General features: G+C 46.2%; 1 protein-coding gene across 4 annotated transcripts; it reads right to left on the minus strand.

The window, feature by feature from the left end:
* Positions 1–1137: 1137 nt before the first annotated feature.
* ghra (growth hormone receptor a) lies at positions 1138–18178 on the minus strand. Of its 4 annotated transcripts, none has more exons than XM_011615550.2 (10): positions 17850–18178; positions 11671–11801; positions 6992–7127; positions 6727–6893; positions 6244–6422; positions 5729–5882; positions 5541–5631; positions 5290–5359; positions 4718–4953; positions 1138–4562 (listed from the first exon to the last, which is right to left on the minus strand). In XM_011615550.2, exons 2-10 carry the CDS (start codon positions 11795–11797, stop codon positions 3809–3811), a joined length of 1914 nt encoding a protein of 637 aa, XP_011613852.1. In that variant the 5' UTR covers positions 11798–11801; positions 17850–18178; the 3' UTR covers positions 1138–3808. The 4 variants fall into 4 exon arrangements, with proteins under 4 accessions (XP_011613852.1, XP_029684813.1, XP_029684814.1 ...); XM_029828953.1 differs by lacking the exon at positions 17850–18178 and adding an exon at positions 13476–14572; XM_029828954.1 differs by lacking the exon at positions 11671–11801 and having other exon boundaries at positions 17850–18174.
* Positions 18179–18885: the final 707 nt, after the last annotated feature.

Raw genomic sequence — 18885 nt, forward strand, 5'->3', positions numbered from 1 at the left:
AATTCAGCATTCCTTTACTGTTTTCCTGTGTTGGTTCCATATCTGATGGTTAGATGGGGGCAAGCCTCACGTTTTTAAAGATTATATCTTAAAAGACACTCTAAAAAAATATTTTCTTAATTTTTAATTGTTTAGTTTTAGAATCTGCGAACTCTCCGTAGGAAGACCCGTGCCGGAATCAACCCTGCATCCTTCTTGCTGGAGACTGCACCGACTATGGCTCCAGATCTTTAGCTAGCCTGTAAATCGCTAGCTTTTATTAAAGTGACAGTGTATGAAGACACAAAGGTGAAGAAGCAAAAAGAAACCTTTCCGATTTTTCTTCTTCTTTACGAAAACATAAACGAAGAAGAAAATCAGGAATTGGCTGTCGAACTGTCTGAAAAGGTCAATAAGCAAACGGAGGTGATGAATGAGGCCTGGGGCGGACTGCCTGTGTGGGCGTAATTGGGCTGAAGATCCAATACAGGGGAACGGTGACTTATGGGTAATTACCAGCAATGTCCTGAGAAGACGAGCTGTGAGTGGCTGTCTCTCTGATTCAATCAGCTGCACACAGAGCAGTGCAACACACAGCCTCCGTCTTAATTGTCCAATATGCTTTCACCACAATGCACAACTCTTGCTGCAGCCGTTTCCTCTAAGTGCTGCAACAGGGGAGAAACACACACACACACACACACACACACACACTCTCTCTCTCTCTCTCTCTCTCTCAAGCACAAAGTGCTTCTGTGTTGCACGCAAACAAGTATGTACTTTCCATCCTGCAAATGCCACACAATTCCCATTTTCCTAGCTTTCTCTCTCTCTCTCTCTCTCTCACACACACACACATGCACACACATGCACACACAAGCACACACAGACCAAATTTGCATGTGAACTCTCCCACAGTGGGCCCGTACATTTTGTTCAATAACATCCTTTCCTGTCACTGAGTGCTCCTTGTTTACTTTTAATCACACGCCTGGTGGGTAGTTAACGGGGGTCTCGTGTACGCAGCCAGTGGGTTGCGTTCACAATTGGATTTAAAGTGCACGGCTGAACGGGAATCGCACGCTGGTTCGTAATCGACATCTTCAGGTTTAAAGGGCTCAGTTTTCTTGTGTACAGAAGGCAACAAAAGCAACAATGTAGCAGCAAAGTGCTTTTATTTCTTTCTTTTTTTCGAGGTCAAATGATGACATAGACAAAATAATTGAGATGCTGTAATTATATATTTTCTGGAGCTTATTAAGTACACATACAACACAGGAAAAGCTGAAAGAGGACACGAGCAATCCAACACAGCTTTGATTTTCAGTAAAACCAGCAGCGTCAGCTGTCAATATCAGCTCTAAAGTAGAGGGTCTGAAAAACAACACAAAGGCCCATGCACCCCATTTCAACACACAAATTTCACCACAAAAGTAATGCAGCCATTATCCACTGTAATTCTGCAACATGTGCTTCAAACAGATAAGAAGAATAATAGCAAAGCCATTACTGACGCGTGCTCCTCGGATGGTGGGCAGACCGATAGAAAAACAGGGAGGAAGATGAACCATTCGAATCTCTGCTCAGCTGGACGCCGTTTCCAAACCTCCAGATTATTTCCTAAACTATAAAGTAATAAAAAACCAGCCAAAACATGGGGAGAGCAGATTCAAACACACATAAACTCTTGGACAGGATGAGAGGAGAGATAAAGGAGAGATGCAGGGCTTTTTCTGATTTATCTAGCCACAAATCTGACAGCAAACATTCAGTACCCTATTACAGTACATTACTCCATCAATCTGGTAGTGTAAAAAAAAAGAAAGTCTACCCAGAGAACACTGAAGCTTTTTTGTCCGATTACTGCGCTGCATAATTAAAATAAACACAACGCTCTAGTCCGAAAACACACATTTTACACACGTGAACAAAGTGCTTGCAAAGTGACTGAAACATTTCTACACATGAAACAAAGGCTGCACACTCTTACATGACACCGTGGACAGGCAGAAAATAAAAGACAGCAAGGTATAACCCAGACATGCTAGACTGATAAAAAAAAAAACTCTTCTTTGTGGTAAAAGCGCTGTGAGTAAACAAATCAACAAGTCATTAACGTCCAGTTTATCACAAACCTTCACATTTATACAAGTGATTTTCTGGCGCGTCCTCACATCCCATCAGTATGGCTGAACACAGGACATTAGGAACCAGCTCATCCTGATTAATAACCCCAAAAGCATGAAATTAGGTGCTTGTAATGTTAGACTGCAGCACTGGTAAATACATTAAGGCATTTCTACAGCAGTGCCTATGCGGTAGCTCTTTGGGAACAAAGGGACGGCAGAAGAGAAATGGCACACAAGTATCTTGTTCACATTTTCATAAAGCGCCTGGCGGCCCTGGCGTCGCCGCTCTCATTATTGTGTGGCTGTTTGATACCAATGACCTTTCCTGATACAATCATCTGCCAGCTTTTCTCAGGGACGCAAACAAAAGCAATTCAGAGTTAGTGTTGTGTTCAGGTCGTGGTTGCATTTGTGGGCATAATTACAATCTATCGGGAGTCCTCACACAAAAGCTTTGCAGCTACCGCCTGATAAATGACAGTGCTACGATGCAAAAATTCAAAAGCACTAGTAAGGCTATTAAATGAGCAAATAACACTATCGTGGGCACGTATGATCGCTATATATCTGCCCGTTAATAAGTTTAGCATTGCAACTAATTGCATTCACAGTCTTTCCACTTGTTCCAGTTGCTGCCCCTGCAATAACCGAGCAAAATAGGAAAAAGCGTACAAGTTAAGAGCTTATGGCTGAGTTGGGGATTCCAACCGGTGGGATCTGGACGCCCTCCGCCCGTTGTGCTAAATGACGTGCCTTTGGGTAAGGCACATGATGGTGACGGTTACGTGTACCAAGCAGCTCCCAGGTGTCAATGACTTGTGTCAAGGACTGCTGGGGAGTAAAATATCTAAAGTATACAACTTTAAAAATTAGAGTTAAAAAGCTACGCTGAGACTGACCACAAAGTCTGTCACTTGTTACTGAGAATTTCTTAACTACCCCCCCCCCCCCCTAAAAAGCTCTTATTCCCATTTACCACCTTTAATACAATCAGTAATTTCCTTCATTTCATTAATCTCCCTTTTTAGGGCAAAAATGGGATAGTATGTAATGGTATCCATCAGACGTGGATTATTTTTCCTCAGTTTTTGTGCATTGATACAGTAGCTGTGTAAAAAAAAAAGTATGTATAATCTATGAAAATATATCTGACACCATTAAAGTAGGAATGCTAGGGAACACTGCATAGTGTTGTTTTAATAGTGTGGTTCTGAGGCGGGCTAGTGCTAATGTATAAAAATATAGCTCTGCTGATGTATTAACAAGATAAGAAATGTATGATTGTGAAATCAAGCGACCATTGAGCAGCAAAACATCAGTCAGCAAGCGCTGTCAACAGCAACAATGACTTCCTGTGGCACGGTGTGAAACACTGGTTCGGCTGGAGGCTTTCTGTACAATTAAGACTTCAACACTGTCATTGTTCAAAAGCACGATTAGCCAGAGGTTTCATGCGATCCAAGGCAGGTTTGGCAGAGAGCAACTGCTTCTGGACTCTTGTCTTAGTTCGACAAGGTGCACGGACACCTCTGGATACCCCAGCATGAAATTAACTAACGTGTCATCCGCTTTTCACATTTCCCTTTGGGCACCCTGCACACATCCGTGTCTCTCTGCAGGGACATTTCAGGTTTCCATCAGGAACTTGGCAGAACCAGGACGCGAGACCTCCCACCTGAAGGTCTAAGGCTAGTGTCACTTTAACGGGACAGGTTCCCCAGAAGGTCTGGGGTGACGTATCCCACGGGCATAGCAGGCGGGGCTTTAAGGGGATTCTGAGGCACAGGGGGAGGAGGAGAATGGCGGGCAGGCGGGTTGAGGAGCAGACTGTGTTGGCTGTCCAGCTCTTGCACCACTGTGTAGTCTGCAACAGGAGCAAGGACTTGTGTTTGGGGAGAGTCAGGAAGGATATACGGTGACTGGTGACGCTCTGCTGTGGCTGCTGCCTGAGGGGTTGTGGCTCCGTAACCCTCGGCAGGCTCGGGGGAACAAGGGGGAGTGTTGAACTGTCGGGCACTGCTCTCCGTGGTGTAGCCGCTTCCTTCGGGATCCATCAGGAGCACCTGGGGCCGCTGCTCGCCCTCTTTCTTGTCCTCGGCATCCTCCCCGTCTTCAGGATCTTTTGCCTTCTTTTGCTTCTCCACCTTTGTGGCTGCCATGCTTTCCTGGATTCTCAGCTGCTGACCGGGGGACAGCACCACGCCTCCAGAGGGCATCACGTTGCTGACCTGGGCGTAGAAGTCCGTGTTGACCCAAGTCTGGGCTCCTCCGGCTTGGCCTTGGACCCCGGGTGTCTTTCTGGTGTCCTGTGACGGAGATCCTGTGACGCTACCATCTTTGCTGCTGTCTTCTTCGGCTTGGCTGGGCAACAGCGCCCCCATCAGGACCTGAGTGTCGGGATTAAACGTCTCGGGGTCATAAAAGCTGATGTGACCGGAATCATCATGAGGGATGCTGGAAGAGACAGGAAGACAGCAAAGGGGATCCAAGTCAAAGACGATCAGAACAGTCAAAGGCGATCTAAAAGCGCTCAAAGTTGCAACAGGACGTGTCCCATTGACTTATTCACAAATTAAACAGAAGCATCTTCCCCTTCCACTTCCTCTTACCTAATGGTATTGGAGCCCATCGTGTTCACGCTGTGGCTGACAGACAGGGGCAGACCGAGCAGCTTCAGGGTGTCCGAGTCCCGGCTGTTTAGCTTCTCTCCAGCGTCTCCTTCCTCAACATCCACCTCTATGAACTCCACCCACGGCTCGTCTCGGTAGAACTCCGGTGCGTAGCTGGGCAGGCTACCCATGCCCCCACTACTCAGGATGAAATTAAGATCGTCCAGCTCCCCCTTCTGCAAGGACACAATTTTTCCATGTCAATCACCTGGATGCGGCGAGGCAAATGAAAATAGGATTTCAATTTGTCTACATGAGAGGACACAGCAAACCCACCCCGGTGCGCTTCACATTTTTCTGAGTGCAAAATAGCAACAAAATGAATGAATAAATATCATTCCACCTACAGGAGCCACTTTGATCTCAGTATTCATCAGCCTCTGTGTGTATTTACACAAAGCAACGAGGCCTATTTAAAGAGGTTATAGGCTTTGAATGCGAGAATAACTCTATGATTGAAAATACATCACATCATTTGAAAACAATTATGCTCATATGACATGTTGCTGTACCTTTAAAAGCTCTGGATTGATGCCTTTAATTTTGGGTGCTGGAACTGGTGGCAGCAGAATCATCATTAACCTGTAATAGCAGAGCAGATGGAATTTAATCAGCTTTTGGGAATGTATGCATATGCAGTCTTTTACCATAATTAGCTTTTAGCATTAGCAATTGTAATGCATTAGTATGTCAATGAGAGTCATCAGAAAGATGGAAGAACAAATGCATGTGCTTGTGTGCCTGTGGAAGAGTTTCTTCCTACCTTTGCTGCTGAGATACAGCAACGAGCACAATGAGCACGAGGATACTGACGGCCCCAAACACCAGTGCCAGGGTGAGAGAGAAGGGAGACTCTGGAAGACACCGTGAAACAACGCCCGTCATCACAGCAGCAGTGGACCCGAAAGCGTGATAACCAACGGCTCTACAAAGGAGCCTCCATCAACTCACCTCTGATGGGAATTTCAGTCACTTCAATCAAGATGGAGTCGCTGAATTCTCCAAACTTTTGGAACGCCTGCATCCGACAACGAATGTGCACCTCGTACTCTTTTCCTATGGTCAGGCCATAGATGGTCTGGTGGGTGTGCCGCTGAACTTCCAGCTAATGAAAAGAAACACAAAGGGAAGTTTAAAAAAACAACATAAACTGAATCTAAACAACTTATCACGGTGAGGCTGCTAAGTTTTAAGGCTTAGACCTCATGGGTAGGGTTACAAACTCGCACTCCTAGCTGCACATCACACAGTGGCTCAGACGGAAATGAATACGAGTCTGTTCGTGGTCCCGTGGCCCCTGACCTACAGATCCCTCCTTACACTCCCTCAACAGAGACGCTGTTTTGTGCTACCAACATAGCTACATGCATTTAGCCACAAGTGATCAGGGGGAGACAGGAAACCTGTGCCCGGGCCACCATACTTTAAATTAAACTAGATGGACCTGTGTCATGTATGTGACTTACTGCTTCCCAGTTTGTGGAATTCCTTTCCCTGTACTGGATCTCATACTCTATACGCATCCAGCCTGCCTTGACGTCTGCAGAGGGCGGGGGCTCCCAGTTTACGATGACATCATAGCTCAGCCCGGAGGGGCTTATGTTCAGCAGAGTCCAGTTTAAAGACACTGGTGGGTCAGGACGAACTGGGGAAAAAAGTGATTCACATGTTTGATGGAGTAAAGATTGCACTCGAGCCACTCATCGAGAGTCACTCATCATTTTTCACACGTGAGAACATTTTTTTGTGGGATGTGAGGCACCCCCACCCCAAAAACACCGTTTCATACACAAAACACAACCTGATGGTCAGACACTTGCCATGTAAACAGTGTGTGTCTGTGATGTTTGATAACGGAAGAGTCCTGTTTCCTCACACCTTTATGCCAGCTGTCAGTAACACTGTCTCTCATGTCTCCACTGTGGGACGGACGTGCAAATGTTACGTACCGATGTTCTCCACAAAGAAACAGTAATCCTGATCAGAGTAGGTGACGTTGTGGCTCCGGAGCTGCATGCAGTAGTTGGTCCAAACCGAGGTGTGATTTTTGTCAAAGAAACACTCCCTGTTCGAATGGATATATTTTGGACACTCCTTCCATTCGTTGACCAGGGAGCTGAAATTAACAGGAGAAAGAGGAGAAGCGGAGCGAGCGGTTAGACCTGTGCTACGTGCAGACGAAGGCGAGGCTTTTGTGAGTGGAGGGGCCGTTACCCTGACTCCCTCTTCAGGTAGAAGACTCTGAGGGCCCCAGGAAGGGACAGGTTGTGAAAACTGCCTAGACTCCACCAGCACTGAAACGTCTCCTGGTTCCTGGAGACGCACTCGGTGAAATGAGGCTCATACGGGGCTAAAAGACAACAGGAGGAGGACAAAGAAATAATCTGAGACAAACCCTACAGATATCAAATAGCTCCGGGTAGATGAATCCCATTTGCTGACATCGCTGAGGTTTTGTGTAACCAAAGTTACACAATGCCAGTTCCCACTGCAAACATGCTTAGGGTACTCAAGTACACAGTAAACAACACAATCACATAATATTTCAAATCCACAGAGCATACATATGGACCAAATTGGCTGAGAGTCAATAAAATGTTCCAGCTGAAAGGCTGTGACACGCTGTGCAATCATATCTTATTACTGCACAAGGAGCTATTTTACAACCTGGGATAGGAGAGCAGCTGGCAGACGCACACGGCGTCGGAACTGTGCTGTATATTTTTAGCGATGGACGACTTACCTGTAGCTGCCAGAGAGCTGCCACGAGGAAAACACACAGCCTGAAGGACCCCAGCAGCTGTGGCACTACAAGCAAGATCTAATCTGCTGTAGCTCCACCTTTAAATTTTAACACAGTGATCGTCTTTTCTAAGGTTTTCTGGCTCTCCCTTCTCGTTGCAGAATGCAAAACGCACCGCCTCCCCTCAGCCACTGGGGGCTGAATTCCCATCCCCTCCTGAGTCACATAATAAGGGACTGTTGGCACCATAAATAAGCAACCGAGGAAATTATTGATTTCTCCTCTCCTCCGGAAAAGGCTGGAGCATTAAATCACGGCCGGATTGAGGACATAAACAGGCTTCACAAAACAAAGTCCGGGATTAAAAACAAACCTCAGGTTGTGGGAGGCAATATGTGGTCATGTTTTATTCTTTATGGGTTTCAAATAAAAGAAAGGCTATACTCACATAACCCCACTGAATGTTCTCACTTTTAAAGTATTTGCAAAACATCTGTACACAAGCATTTGTGCGGTCAACAGTTAACATTCCATTGTGCCCCCACTTCTCATCCTTTTGGCCCTTTTCCGCTCTCTGCAGACTGCCAATGGGCGGGAGAGCTTTGGCCTGGTCCAGCTTGAACACTGGCAGTCGAAACACGATTGTGCTGCGTTTTATATCAGTTCAGAACATTTTGTTATGCATTCACTTTCATGGGAACTTTTCCCCTCTTTTAAACCTGCACATCTGTGCACATTTGTGCCATCCATTGCTCCTTGTTCCAGTTCTGTGCAGAAGCTTTAACAGCACACAGTGGCTCGCCCACCTCGGTGCAAGGACTGGAGATCAAGGTCAAAAGGTGACGGAATTTTAGAAAATGCTTATATTTGTGAACCAGAAGTGTGTCAGAGGTGAAAAACCCGGAGCGACTCGTTATTCAAACTGAGGTGAAAACCGGCTGATCTGCTCAAGGGTATTTGGTATTCACTGTCTGCTCCCGCAGGCCAGACCTGAACATTTTCCATGCAGAGACGCAGGCGCTCGGGAGATGAAGCCTGCCTGTACCTGCCAGCTACCTTTAAACACGTGTGTGCACCCGTATGGGTGTGTGATAAATAGCTCAAAAACCACTTATCTTCCTACATGTGAGCTTCAGCCATTAAGGTTTAAACTCTGCTAAAAAGTCCAAATAAAGGGTTTTCTAAGGTTCTTCTGCTGGCAAAGACCGCATAAAACTCATCAAGAAGCGACCCGTGAAAGGTTTTATTGGTCAGATAAATACTTGGCTGTCACGGGGGGCGCGAGGGAACAGAGGCTGCTGCTGCGGATGAATTATTACCTTTTCCAGCTCATTTGCAGAGCTAAGTTAGCGTTGACGTTAATAACGCTTCAGGGGCCCACTGAAGGGGGAGAGAAGACACCGTGGTTTCAGTTAGCCTGCGCCAAGAGGCAGGGGTGATATAGCTGGCTTTCATATACTGAAAGCCATTTTTGGCAAATGTCAAAACACAAACACTGCAAACACTAGAGCTTCTGTACAAGCTCAGCTTATGTTATTAAATGCTATTAAGACTTCTTATCTTACAAAGCTCAAAGATTATTAGTTATTGCAGATAAGAGAGGTAATGGCAAATAAGCATTCTCAACATGAAGATAGGCTTTAGGCAGGATAATTATCAGGCTCCTTTTTGAGATCGAACATAATGTGGAGCAGCTGGGCAGTGCTAGCTCAGCCAACAAGGCCTCCAAAATATTGTCCTACTGCTGGTTCTGCCAGAAGAAACGTATGCAGCCTCCTCCAGGGTTCTGCAAGAGTCAATCTAGGTGAAGGATCTTCGTGACCCTTAACGTGCCGCTCAAAGGGATCTTAACTTTTAGACATTTTGAAGCATCCAAGCGTTTGTGTGTTTGGACAGGTATTTCCTGTCTGAAGCCAGGAATGGAGGAAAAAGATATAGGAAGGTTTCGAATAACTTGTGATAAGCTGATTGGTGGCTGCAGATCCCAATTTAAGAGCAGAATGTGTCTCCGCTGCCCAATCGAGCACTTTGTGGTCAACATACTTGGTGCTACCGTCCATGCCTGAGGATCCACATCACTTCCTGTCTGTGCACACTTTTGTAAACCAGATGGATAAACTGGCGCCACACGCTGACAGTGACGGTCAACACTGCACCAGGTTCCCCTCGCGCGCGCACGACTGCAGGTGTTATTTGTCTTTCAGGAGGAATGCGTCTTCGTCCGTGCCAAGGAAGCGAAAAACGAAGAAGTTCAGAATGAGCGGAGGGAGCTGTGGTGTTAGCAGGCGAGGTGGGGGGGTGGTGGTTGGGGGTGGGGGAGGGATACTGCAACAGGTTACAAAACAAGGGACACAAAACAGGTCTTGTAAACAACCTCGGAGGAGGCACTTTCGCTCACATCTCCTCCCAGCCTGACTGTTCACTCCACACCGTAGGTTCAGGATCAGGGGATGCGTCTGATTCCCATGACGCTTAGCATCAGCGTTCCTATCATTCAAGTCCGACAGGCGGAATCTGGTGTGCTTCCACCACGCAGTCACCCGGTCGGCTATTATGATCTCAGCGATTTATTATCCAGTACTAACGAGGTTAATCTCCTCTAATGGCATTAAAAACCCACAGAGCTGGCTCGGTTATGTCATCTTACATCCAATTGAGCAACAGAAGAGCAGCAAAATCTGGTTTATGGTGCTTTCTCTCTTTTGTCACACTTATTTTAATACCTTTTTTTTAGTTTTATATGCTTCAGTGTGGGAAAGGAGATAAAGCTGGACGACGCCCACTGGGCCCCTGTGGAGCACCTTTTATATAAAGTCTCCTTTAGTTGACTTATTATGTGTCTGCGACTAAAAAGTGCAAAAACAGTGCTGACGGTGGTGAAGCCTGAGAAGTTTACCGTCTGCCTACATGTTTGTTCAGGCTATCAAGAGCGTGCTGTGTTTACAGATGTTTCAGGGGTTGTTGAGGAAGACCAGGGCGAGATTTCCACTTCAGAGTCGATTTTAACGACCGAGTGAGCCAGACAGGCAGGATGTCGGCCCATTGGCCCTCACACGTCTCACAGCTGCTCGTCTGGGAGCTCATCAGATAAGCAAAGTGAGCCAACAGAGGCGGGCAGGCCCAAAGTCAAAAGGTCAAAGGGCAAAGACATGGGGCACAAAACATGGTGGGGTTTATTTATTCACTTACAGTACTGAGTACTGAGACATGTGTTTGGTGTCTGACGCATCCGTTTATTTGAAGGTTGAAACGTGCGTAGCCCTCTAAAGTTCACACCTTTCTTCGACCCTTCCTGGGACTCGACCCCAACTCTCTCCTCAATTGCTGATTATCGTCACATAGTAGACGTAGCACGTGAAAAAGCCGTAAAAGAATCAAAAAGCTTTCTGCCATGGGTCAGTCTCTGCCGCTCTCCATCTGATCAATTTTCTCCATTATATTCCTCAAAATATTTACTATTTGGGAAATGTGAACAGCACAATTTCATAAGGCATTAGAAAATAAAACGAAATATTAAAGCAGAATCAAAAGTCAAACAGATTCACAAATTCAAGAGCAAAATCGATCTGTTCCTGGACTCGCTGTTAGCGTTTCGCTAAATCATGTGCTGCCCAACTAAACGCAGACTGAAGGCAAACAGACGCCCTGGCACACCTTCCCCTCACCTGCAGCTGCAGTGGCTTCAGCCATTAGTGAAGAAGCCAGATTTGATCCTTTTCTTCACCGTGGAATTTTTTTATTTTATGCCTCCTGGACACGGTTTTAGAGGGGTTTGGATTAATAAATGACACTCAGATGCTCTCAGCCGAGGCATTCTTTTATATAAACACATGTGATGGTTCAGAAAGAGCTGGGTCAGCTGTCTGGACATCCTGCATCATCCCGTCCCTGGACTTTGACAGAGGAGCTCTGATCATATATTTACCCCGGCTTTATCGATCAGCCTGGGTGGCGTTTGCTCAACAGTAAACATTTCCACACGCACCCCCAAGCACAGAGCTTTCTGCACTCCGCGTCTGACATAAGACGCGATAAGGAGTGTCAACAAGACGACCGCGATCGCACTTGTTAATGTTTGATGAGCACCGGGACGGGCAGGGAGGGATCCGTCAGGGTTTGTCCGGATGGCGCAAAGACGGCGGTGACCTACCGGATGATGTCGCGCCACCACGCTCCATCAAAAAGGCAGAGCTGCGATTGGACACCCAGCTCAGGGAGGAAATCAGGAACAGGAGCAGGAGCAGGCAGGGGGAGAAGGAGGAGGAGGAGACAGCCATGATGCTGCGGAGAGAATCAGAGCGGTCACTCACAGAGGCATTCAAATTATCAGCCAGACGCTATCGTGCCATGAAGGCGTGAACACACGTGAACACACTCTTCCTCACTTTTCACACCCATGCTCCTCCTACTTTTTAGTCACAATATTCCCATTTCTGTTTTTTTCCCCTCAAACGGACTATTTCTCTACTTTGGCTCTGTTTGTGCAGAATGATAGATGAGAGGCTCTCTATTCCACTTCTGTTCATATTTTTTTAATTAATATGGCACAATCGGGAGAGTGTTCGCTGCAGAATGAACCTAAGACTGTGATCCAGCTGCAGCCACGAAAGTCACATGTGTGCGTAACAGGCCCTTTAGGTCAGACGTTCCTCGTGGCAGAGGTGGAGATGTGTTCAAGACAAAAAAATAAATGAACTATCAATTTAATGGATTTTTAGCTTTTCTGTGCAACTTTTTATTTTGAAAGAAACCTGTCACATATATACTCATATATATAAAACCAAAAGGGGAAAAAGGGGCAGAAAAACAGTTCCCTGATGTTTTTATATAAAACGTTTGTGGAAAATGTAGCAGCTGAAAGGTGAAAGCAACCCTCCAGACAAAACAGCCACGGAGGCAGCTGGCAACATCAAGGACACCTACATATCCATGTTTTGCGTGAACTGTTAAACAGTTTAGGCTGCGCGCAGGTGAACAACGTTCCAAATCTTCCAAATCCTGATTGTGATTATTACTATCATTCTGAGAATCCCAAAAAACTTTTTTTGGAAACCTCAATTTTCCAACATATTACCCCAAGAGGGGCTGCTAAAAATACTTCAAAGCATACTTTTACTGCGCCAACGTCATTTCCTGTCTCATACACTTCATGGGATTTGGGAAGGAAAGGCAAATCTGACGTTTGTAGCAAACTGGATCATAGTTGCCTGTGAAATAGAAAAATCCTGGACTTGCACTCTTTTTCGCTGTTTGGTTCTCCCAGTCTTTCTAAATATAGGTTAAACTTTGTGTCCGCACCCTTGGCTATATTTACAGCTGTGTCTCCACAGCGTTGCTGGGCTGCCAACCATTGAGGCTGTATTTCAAAGGGGACTCTTGCCAGATACTTCCCCACTCTGGGCAACATACATCTGGGTAAGCTTGCTAACATAAAGCTACCATCTTTGCAACTGGACGTCAGCTCCTGATACATTCGCGTGGACTAAACCGCCACTGGGTAACGTTGCAGCAATAATAAAAGCTTTAATGCATAGAGCATTCCAAAAAAAAAGCTCTGTGTGTGTGTGTGTGTGTGTGTGTGCGTGTGCGTGTGCGTGTGCGTGCGCGCGCGCACATTCCAATGGTCAGAGGCCATACAAGGCCAAGTAATACAGCAATTTACTGCTGAGTGCTGTCAGCCAGCAGCAGGCTCGTCTAGCCTGAAGAAAAGATTCTCCGTCTCACCATCAATTATTGCTCTTTTTCTGCCTCTGACAAGCTGTCTAAATCCTCCTTTCTCCAACAATTCTAAAAATATTTTAAAAACCTCTTTTTTCTTTGTTTTTTTTTAAGTAAATGGGCCTTACAATCCATGGAAAAGAAAGTTGAAAGCAGTTTTCATCAAAACCTCTGGTAGAGTTTGTCTCGTCCTCATCACTAGAGCATCCGTTCCCCATTCCCGACTCTCTTTCTTACCCAGTCAAAGTTAGCCTGAGTCAATCGGAGCAGAGGCAGCCTCTGCCCAGGCCTCCGGGGGTTGCTTGGTAAATGGCTAAAGCCTCTGTGGTCGACCTTCCTCCCAGTACCTCTGCTCTAAAACACACATGCAGAACATTTGGACTTCACATCCTCTCTGGCATCGCCAATCCTCTCCAAAGTTTCCTTAAACTCCCTATTAATCATCTGTATTTGTTCCAAGGGAGCTGACAGCAGAGACAGAGGAGGGGGGTTGGGAACAGCCACGGTGTCAGGGTACAGCCAGAGAATGTTTACCGGGGGAAAGGTCACATGATCTTTGCATTAGTATCTCTTGAACATGCACACCCAATGCGAATACACCTTTGGGGTGAACATTAGGGAAACAGCGTTCATACATGACCCTGAAATGACCCCACTGGCCTGTTTGCCCAGGCTTGTTTTTCGGTGCAATTACCTGAGCGTTTCAACGTCACCCTTTTCCTTCTTATTGCTCTTTCACTCAGCACTCTGCTAATATAGGACAGCTGCGCTGGTGAATGGAGCGGAGTCAGTCGCTCAGGCCAGAGGAAATTAAGTACAAGGTAAACACGTGTGGCGGGATAAACGGGAGAAAATCACACGAATCCACATCTGGATTGCAACCAAGTCGTTCAAGAATAGGCCGGTGCTGGTAGACATCGGGCAGACAGACTCCTAATGCGGCTGCAGATCTGCACGGTTTCATCCCTGGGCTTAGCCCCGCCTGAGTTGCACCTCCGCCTGACTGTCCTGGCGTTGCTTTGGTTTCCCCCTCCTCCTTTGATTACCTCCATTAAAGAGGTCGGGTGATAGCCGCCACTCGCCTGTCTGTTATGAACGGATGTTAATGACATTTTCAGGAACTGTTTATACCACAACAAGGAAGAGACGATTACATTTTGGGTGATTGCCGCCTGGATTCAGGAATTTTATGTTTTAGGAGTTCTTCATCTTTGCAAAATTGGAGAAATGGGCTGTTAGGTGGAGGTTCGCTCTCTGAGTGATTTTCTAGTTTTAGTTCTGAGTTATTTCTGGATGTTGGGCAGATGATGTTTATTTTTCTGTTGCTCTTCAGAAGCACTTATACTGCTGTATTTTAATTAAAAAAAAGATATTTACAACTCATTGAGATGAACAGATATTGGTGATCTGAGGCTAAATAAGTGATTTGGTAAATGTAATCATTAGAATCAAAAGAATCTTTGTGATCCACATCACTTCCCAAAACCTTTTCCCCAAAACTTTGTGTGGACATCAGGGTAGCCAGAGAACAGCATGAAGAAAGCTTCCTGCAATGAGTTTCCACAGCTGAGCAGCCTTACATCACTAAGTGCAATGGAACATATAAGAATCTGGGATGTAAAGTGCCGCCAGGGGCTCTGGAGCTGTGCAGATGTGATCTTTGGAGGGACACATCTGCCAATCAGATGAACGGGTCTGGGTTGGGCCATTGCCAGGAGAACAATGCTGGCCTGCCTGTGGGGTTGGTGGTGGGGGGACGGTGCGGGGGTATTGTTTCAGGTTGGGCTTGACTCTTATTTCCAGAGAAAGGAACTTTTTATGCTTCAGACAACCAAGACTCCCAACTTTGTTGGAACAGTTTGGAGATGAACTCCTTCCTGTTCTAACACGAACAACAAGCAAAGTCCATAAAGACAGTGGTGAGTTTGGGGTGGAGGAACTTGTTTGGCCTGCACCGAATCCTGACCTCAACCAGGCAGAACACCTTTGGGAGTTTCTCTCTTTTTTCAATTCTATAACTTAAAGTTGCATTTAATGTCACGACAATTTTAATGATGTTTCCATGAACCCACCCAGCGCTAAGCCTGCTTACCGTGGACAATCTGAGACCACTTTTTTGGAGAAAGAATCTTGATTTTGGAGATTTGTTTCCAGGTTTCAGCTACTTACGCAACAGATCTTAGTAAAACCTAATCCCCTGGCCAATAGTGCAGTTTTTCTGAGTGAAAACTGAAGACAGACATATAATTAAGATGGAGGGAGGCAGCCTGCCTGGTGGACTCACACACCAATGTTCATGTTGGATGCCTTGGACTTCTATTCCTCACACAAATCATGGTGATTGCAATGGCCAAGTTCATATCCAGCTTATAATCAAGCAGTCCTGGAGGGGGAAGCTGTGGTAATAACCGCGGTGCTGTGCCACCAAACTCAGCTCCACGTTGGTTGTAAAATGGGAATGGGTGCTTCACCATCAGACTAATGCATTCCCATTTTGACTTGTGGTGATTTTAAGTGAGCAGGTGCTGTGCGTACGCATCAATAAGATTAACTTTGTAACAAATGTTTGGATCCTGCTATTTAGGAGCTAAGGTTGCTAAAACCAACCGTCCATTTTAAAAAGAACCCCAGAAATGACTCATTACTGCAAATCTGGCCGACCAAAGTACAAAAAGACACATAAGTAAACAATGAGTAGCATTCATACAGCAGGAAGAAGATGGCAAGATTTCATTAATTTCACATGTAGTATGCAATGCTGTCCAGATTTTCCAAATAAATACACAAGAAGAATTTAAACAGTCCTTAGTTTACAGCCATTCCCCCTTAAATTCTTACCTTAAAGAAAATGAGTAAACAAACCACGGACTGGAGCACGCAGGTCACCCCCCATACCCGCCAAACGTGCCTGACGGATGCGGTTTCAAGCACACGCTGCACGTGTTCACGCTTTTAAGCCCTGGTGAAAATGTGAGAAGAGGGTATGTGCCATGGTGCACAGGACATGCAAGTTTAACCCCTGTGCATGTGCAGGCTCTCTCAGGCATTCACCTCTAATATCTCTGGCTCTCACGGCACAAGAGAGTGGAAAACTCAGAGTCAGCACACTGGCGTGAAAGGAGGTAGAGCCGGACACACACCGCAAGGCAACGACACGGTGCACGTAACCAAGTGTGTGTACCGGTGCGAGACAGAGAGAGGGCCAGCAGTGACTCCAGCGGGAACAGCGTGTGCTGCGCAGATGTGAAAACTGATCTTTGTGGAAAACCACTGCGCTGTAGCGTTCCGCGGGCTGCAAGAACAGGCGCGTAAATGCAGCCATTTGTTGAGTTGAATGACAACAAATGTACCAAACACAGTCCAAAGTTAAAGCATCCAAATAGAGCTGCTGGGTCATTTCTGGTCACGTGCAACACTCAGGGTTTAACTGGGTCAAATAAGTCAAGATAAAGTTTATCAAGCCGCTTTTTTGGTTTTGAGACTACACAATTTCCATGCGTGTTGAGCGTACTGGTTTCTCTGGGGCGCGGATCTGTCAGAGGGAATGGAACACGACAGACAGACGCTATGCTGCGTGGGAGGGAAGCTATGCTTTGCAACATCAAAAGTGATGGCGTAATGAAAATATCCCTGATTTTACTTGAATGATGCGTCTTATGAAAGCCATCATTCGCCGCAAATACCTTCCAACACCAGCACGGCTTCAATCTCCTCTGCAGTGAAGTTCAGCTCGGGTGGATATTGAGCCTTAAGGTGGAAGGCTGAAATAGAACTGGTAGCAGGACGAAGTCAGGTGTACAAGCCTGAATCAAGCCAATCAGTCGATTTGCTGCTTTATTCAGTTTAAACTGATTCGATCGAAATGATGTGGAGCAAGAGTCACAACTGGGCGTCTGTCATAAATGTAATAACCTGACTGGAATGGGCAATGGCCAAGATGCCCATTAGAATGGACTGCTGCTCATGACAAGAAGGTCCTTCCTAATTAAATTGCATGGAGGCACAAAAGCTTCTGGTCAGATCAACAGTTACAGGCAATAAAGGTCGTATTTCCTAAATCTTTAACGTTTTAATGCTAATAGTCAGGGGAAACTCCAGTTTTGAAAGGCACTTCACCATCAGACTAATGCATTTCTGCAGGCAGCCTTTGGAAATCTGCCAAAAATACAATAAAGACTTAAAAACAATTTTAAAAAAAACAGTTGGAAGTGGGAATTTGGAAGCCTACAACCTTCTGCTACGTTCGTATCACGAATATCAAAGCAGGAGATGTTAGAGGTGTATCAGGGCATTACAATGGTAGTGACCAAAACACGCAAACTAGTTTTGATCCGCGCACAGATGAAGACGCTGCAGCTTTAAAGGAGAAGCAACTTTAAAGCGACGCGACATCCGCCGGGAGAGGCGATAGCAGCTCAGGTCCCATCCCCAAAACCTCCCACGGGCCAATGTTTCCTGTGCAAGGGCTTCATGGGGTGCAGCAGGTTGAGAATACACCTTTAAGTAAAACAGAAGGCTGGAATAACCCGCCGTGCGTTAACAGCAGACTTTCCTAAAGTGTCTAACGCATGCTGGTGGTTGTGGGGGGTTAAGGTCTGCAAAAGCACTTACTTGTTTAAAGTCCCGGAAACACCGAACTTTAGCTCTTCACAACTTGGACATCTGATGGAGATGGCGCGGAGGAGGGGGGGAAGTCCACTTTCTTCAGGGTGCTCCTCTCTGTGGACCCCTCGGCTCAAACCTCGTCCGCTTGTTTCCTTCTGATGGTGTCGCTTTCCCCGGTGTTTTCGGTGCGATTGGTCGCTGCTCAGGTCATCGTGCAGTTCCCTCGCTGCAAATTCTGAAGCGGAGCAGTGTGTCGAAGGCGGAGAGGCGCCCCCACCCGCCCGCAATCTTCTCCTCTACTCCATTATATGGAGAGGGAGGGAGGGAGGGAGAGCCGGGACAAAACTTCCAAAATAAAACCCTTCACCACCCAAAACTCTGTGTGGTGGAGCAAACGTTCACTGCGGTGATACTTTGTCCCCTCAGGCTTACATTAAATTGCCTTTACAAAGAGCAAGATGTGATCTAAAAGCATTTTATCCAATCGCATTATGTCGCCAATCAGGTCCGACTATGGGCGTGTAATCCGACTAATCAATACTCATAGTGATGACCGTGGAGCTGTTTCCAGGTTAGGACTGTCTTTCAGATCAATTTGAGGCTAAATTGCTGTTGGGGTCATTATTCGAATTGGCAGCACTCCCCCCTCATTTCACGCTTTATTTTATTAAGGGAATTTTCTGGATTTTCCCTCCACCGCAGCTGGAATTCAGAGGCACCAACAGGCAGCTCTTGTGTTTACCGGCCCACTGTTTAAGCTGTAGCCCAGCAGCGGCTGCAGCTCGGGTGGATTGAATCAAATCTGCCACCATATAGATCACAGTGTTTCGTGGAGGGGGGGTTCTTCTGTGCTTGTCCCCCGGGCCACCGTCTCTCTTCAGCAGCTGAAACAGTCACCAAAGCTGCTCAGTCACCAAACATCGGACGCGTTTTATGATGCCCGGGATAAAAGTCCATTAATCTCAAAGATAGAATGAAGCCTCGACTGTATTTGCCATTAAAAGGATGTATGGGCCGATGGCGCTGGCTGTCGTATAAATAT

Source organism: Takifugu rubripes, chromosome 21 (assembly GCF_901000725.2).
Source record: "Takifugu rubripes chromosome 21, fTakRub1.2, whole genome shotgun sequence".
NCBI classification, from domain to species: domain Eukaryota; kingdom Metazoa; phylum Chordata; class Actinopteri; order Tetraodontiformes; family Tetraodontidae; genus Takifugu; species Takifugu rubripes.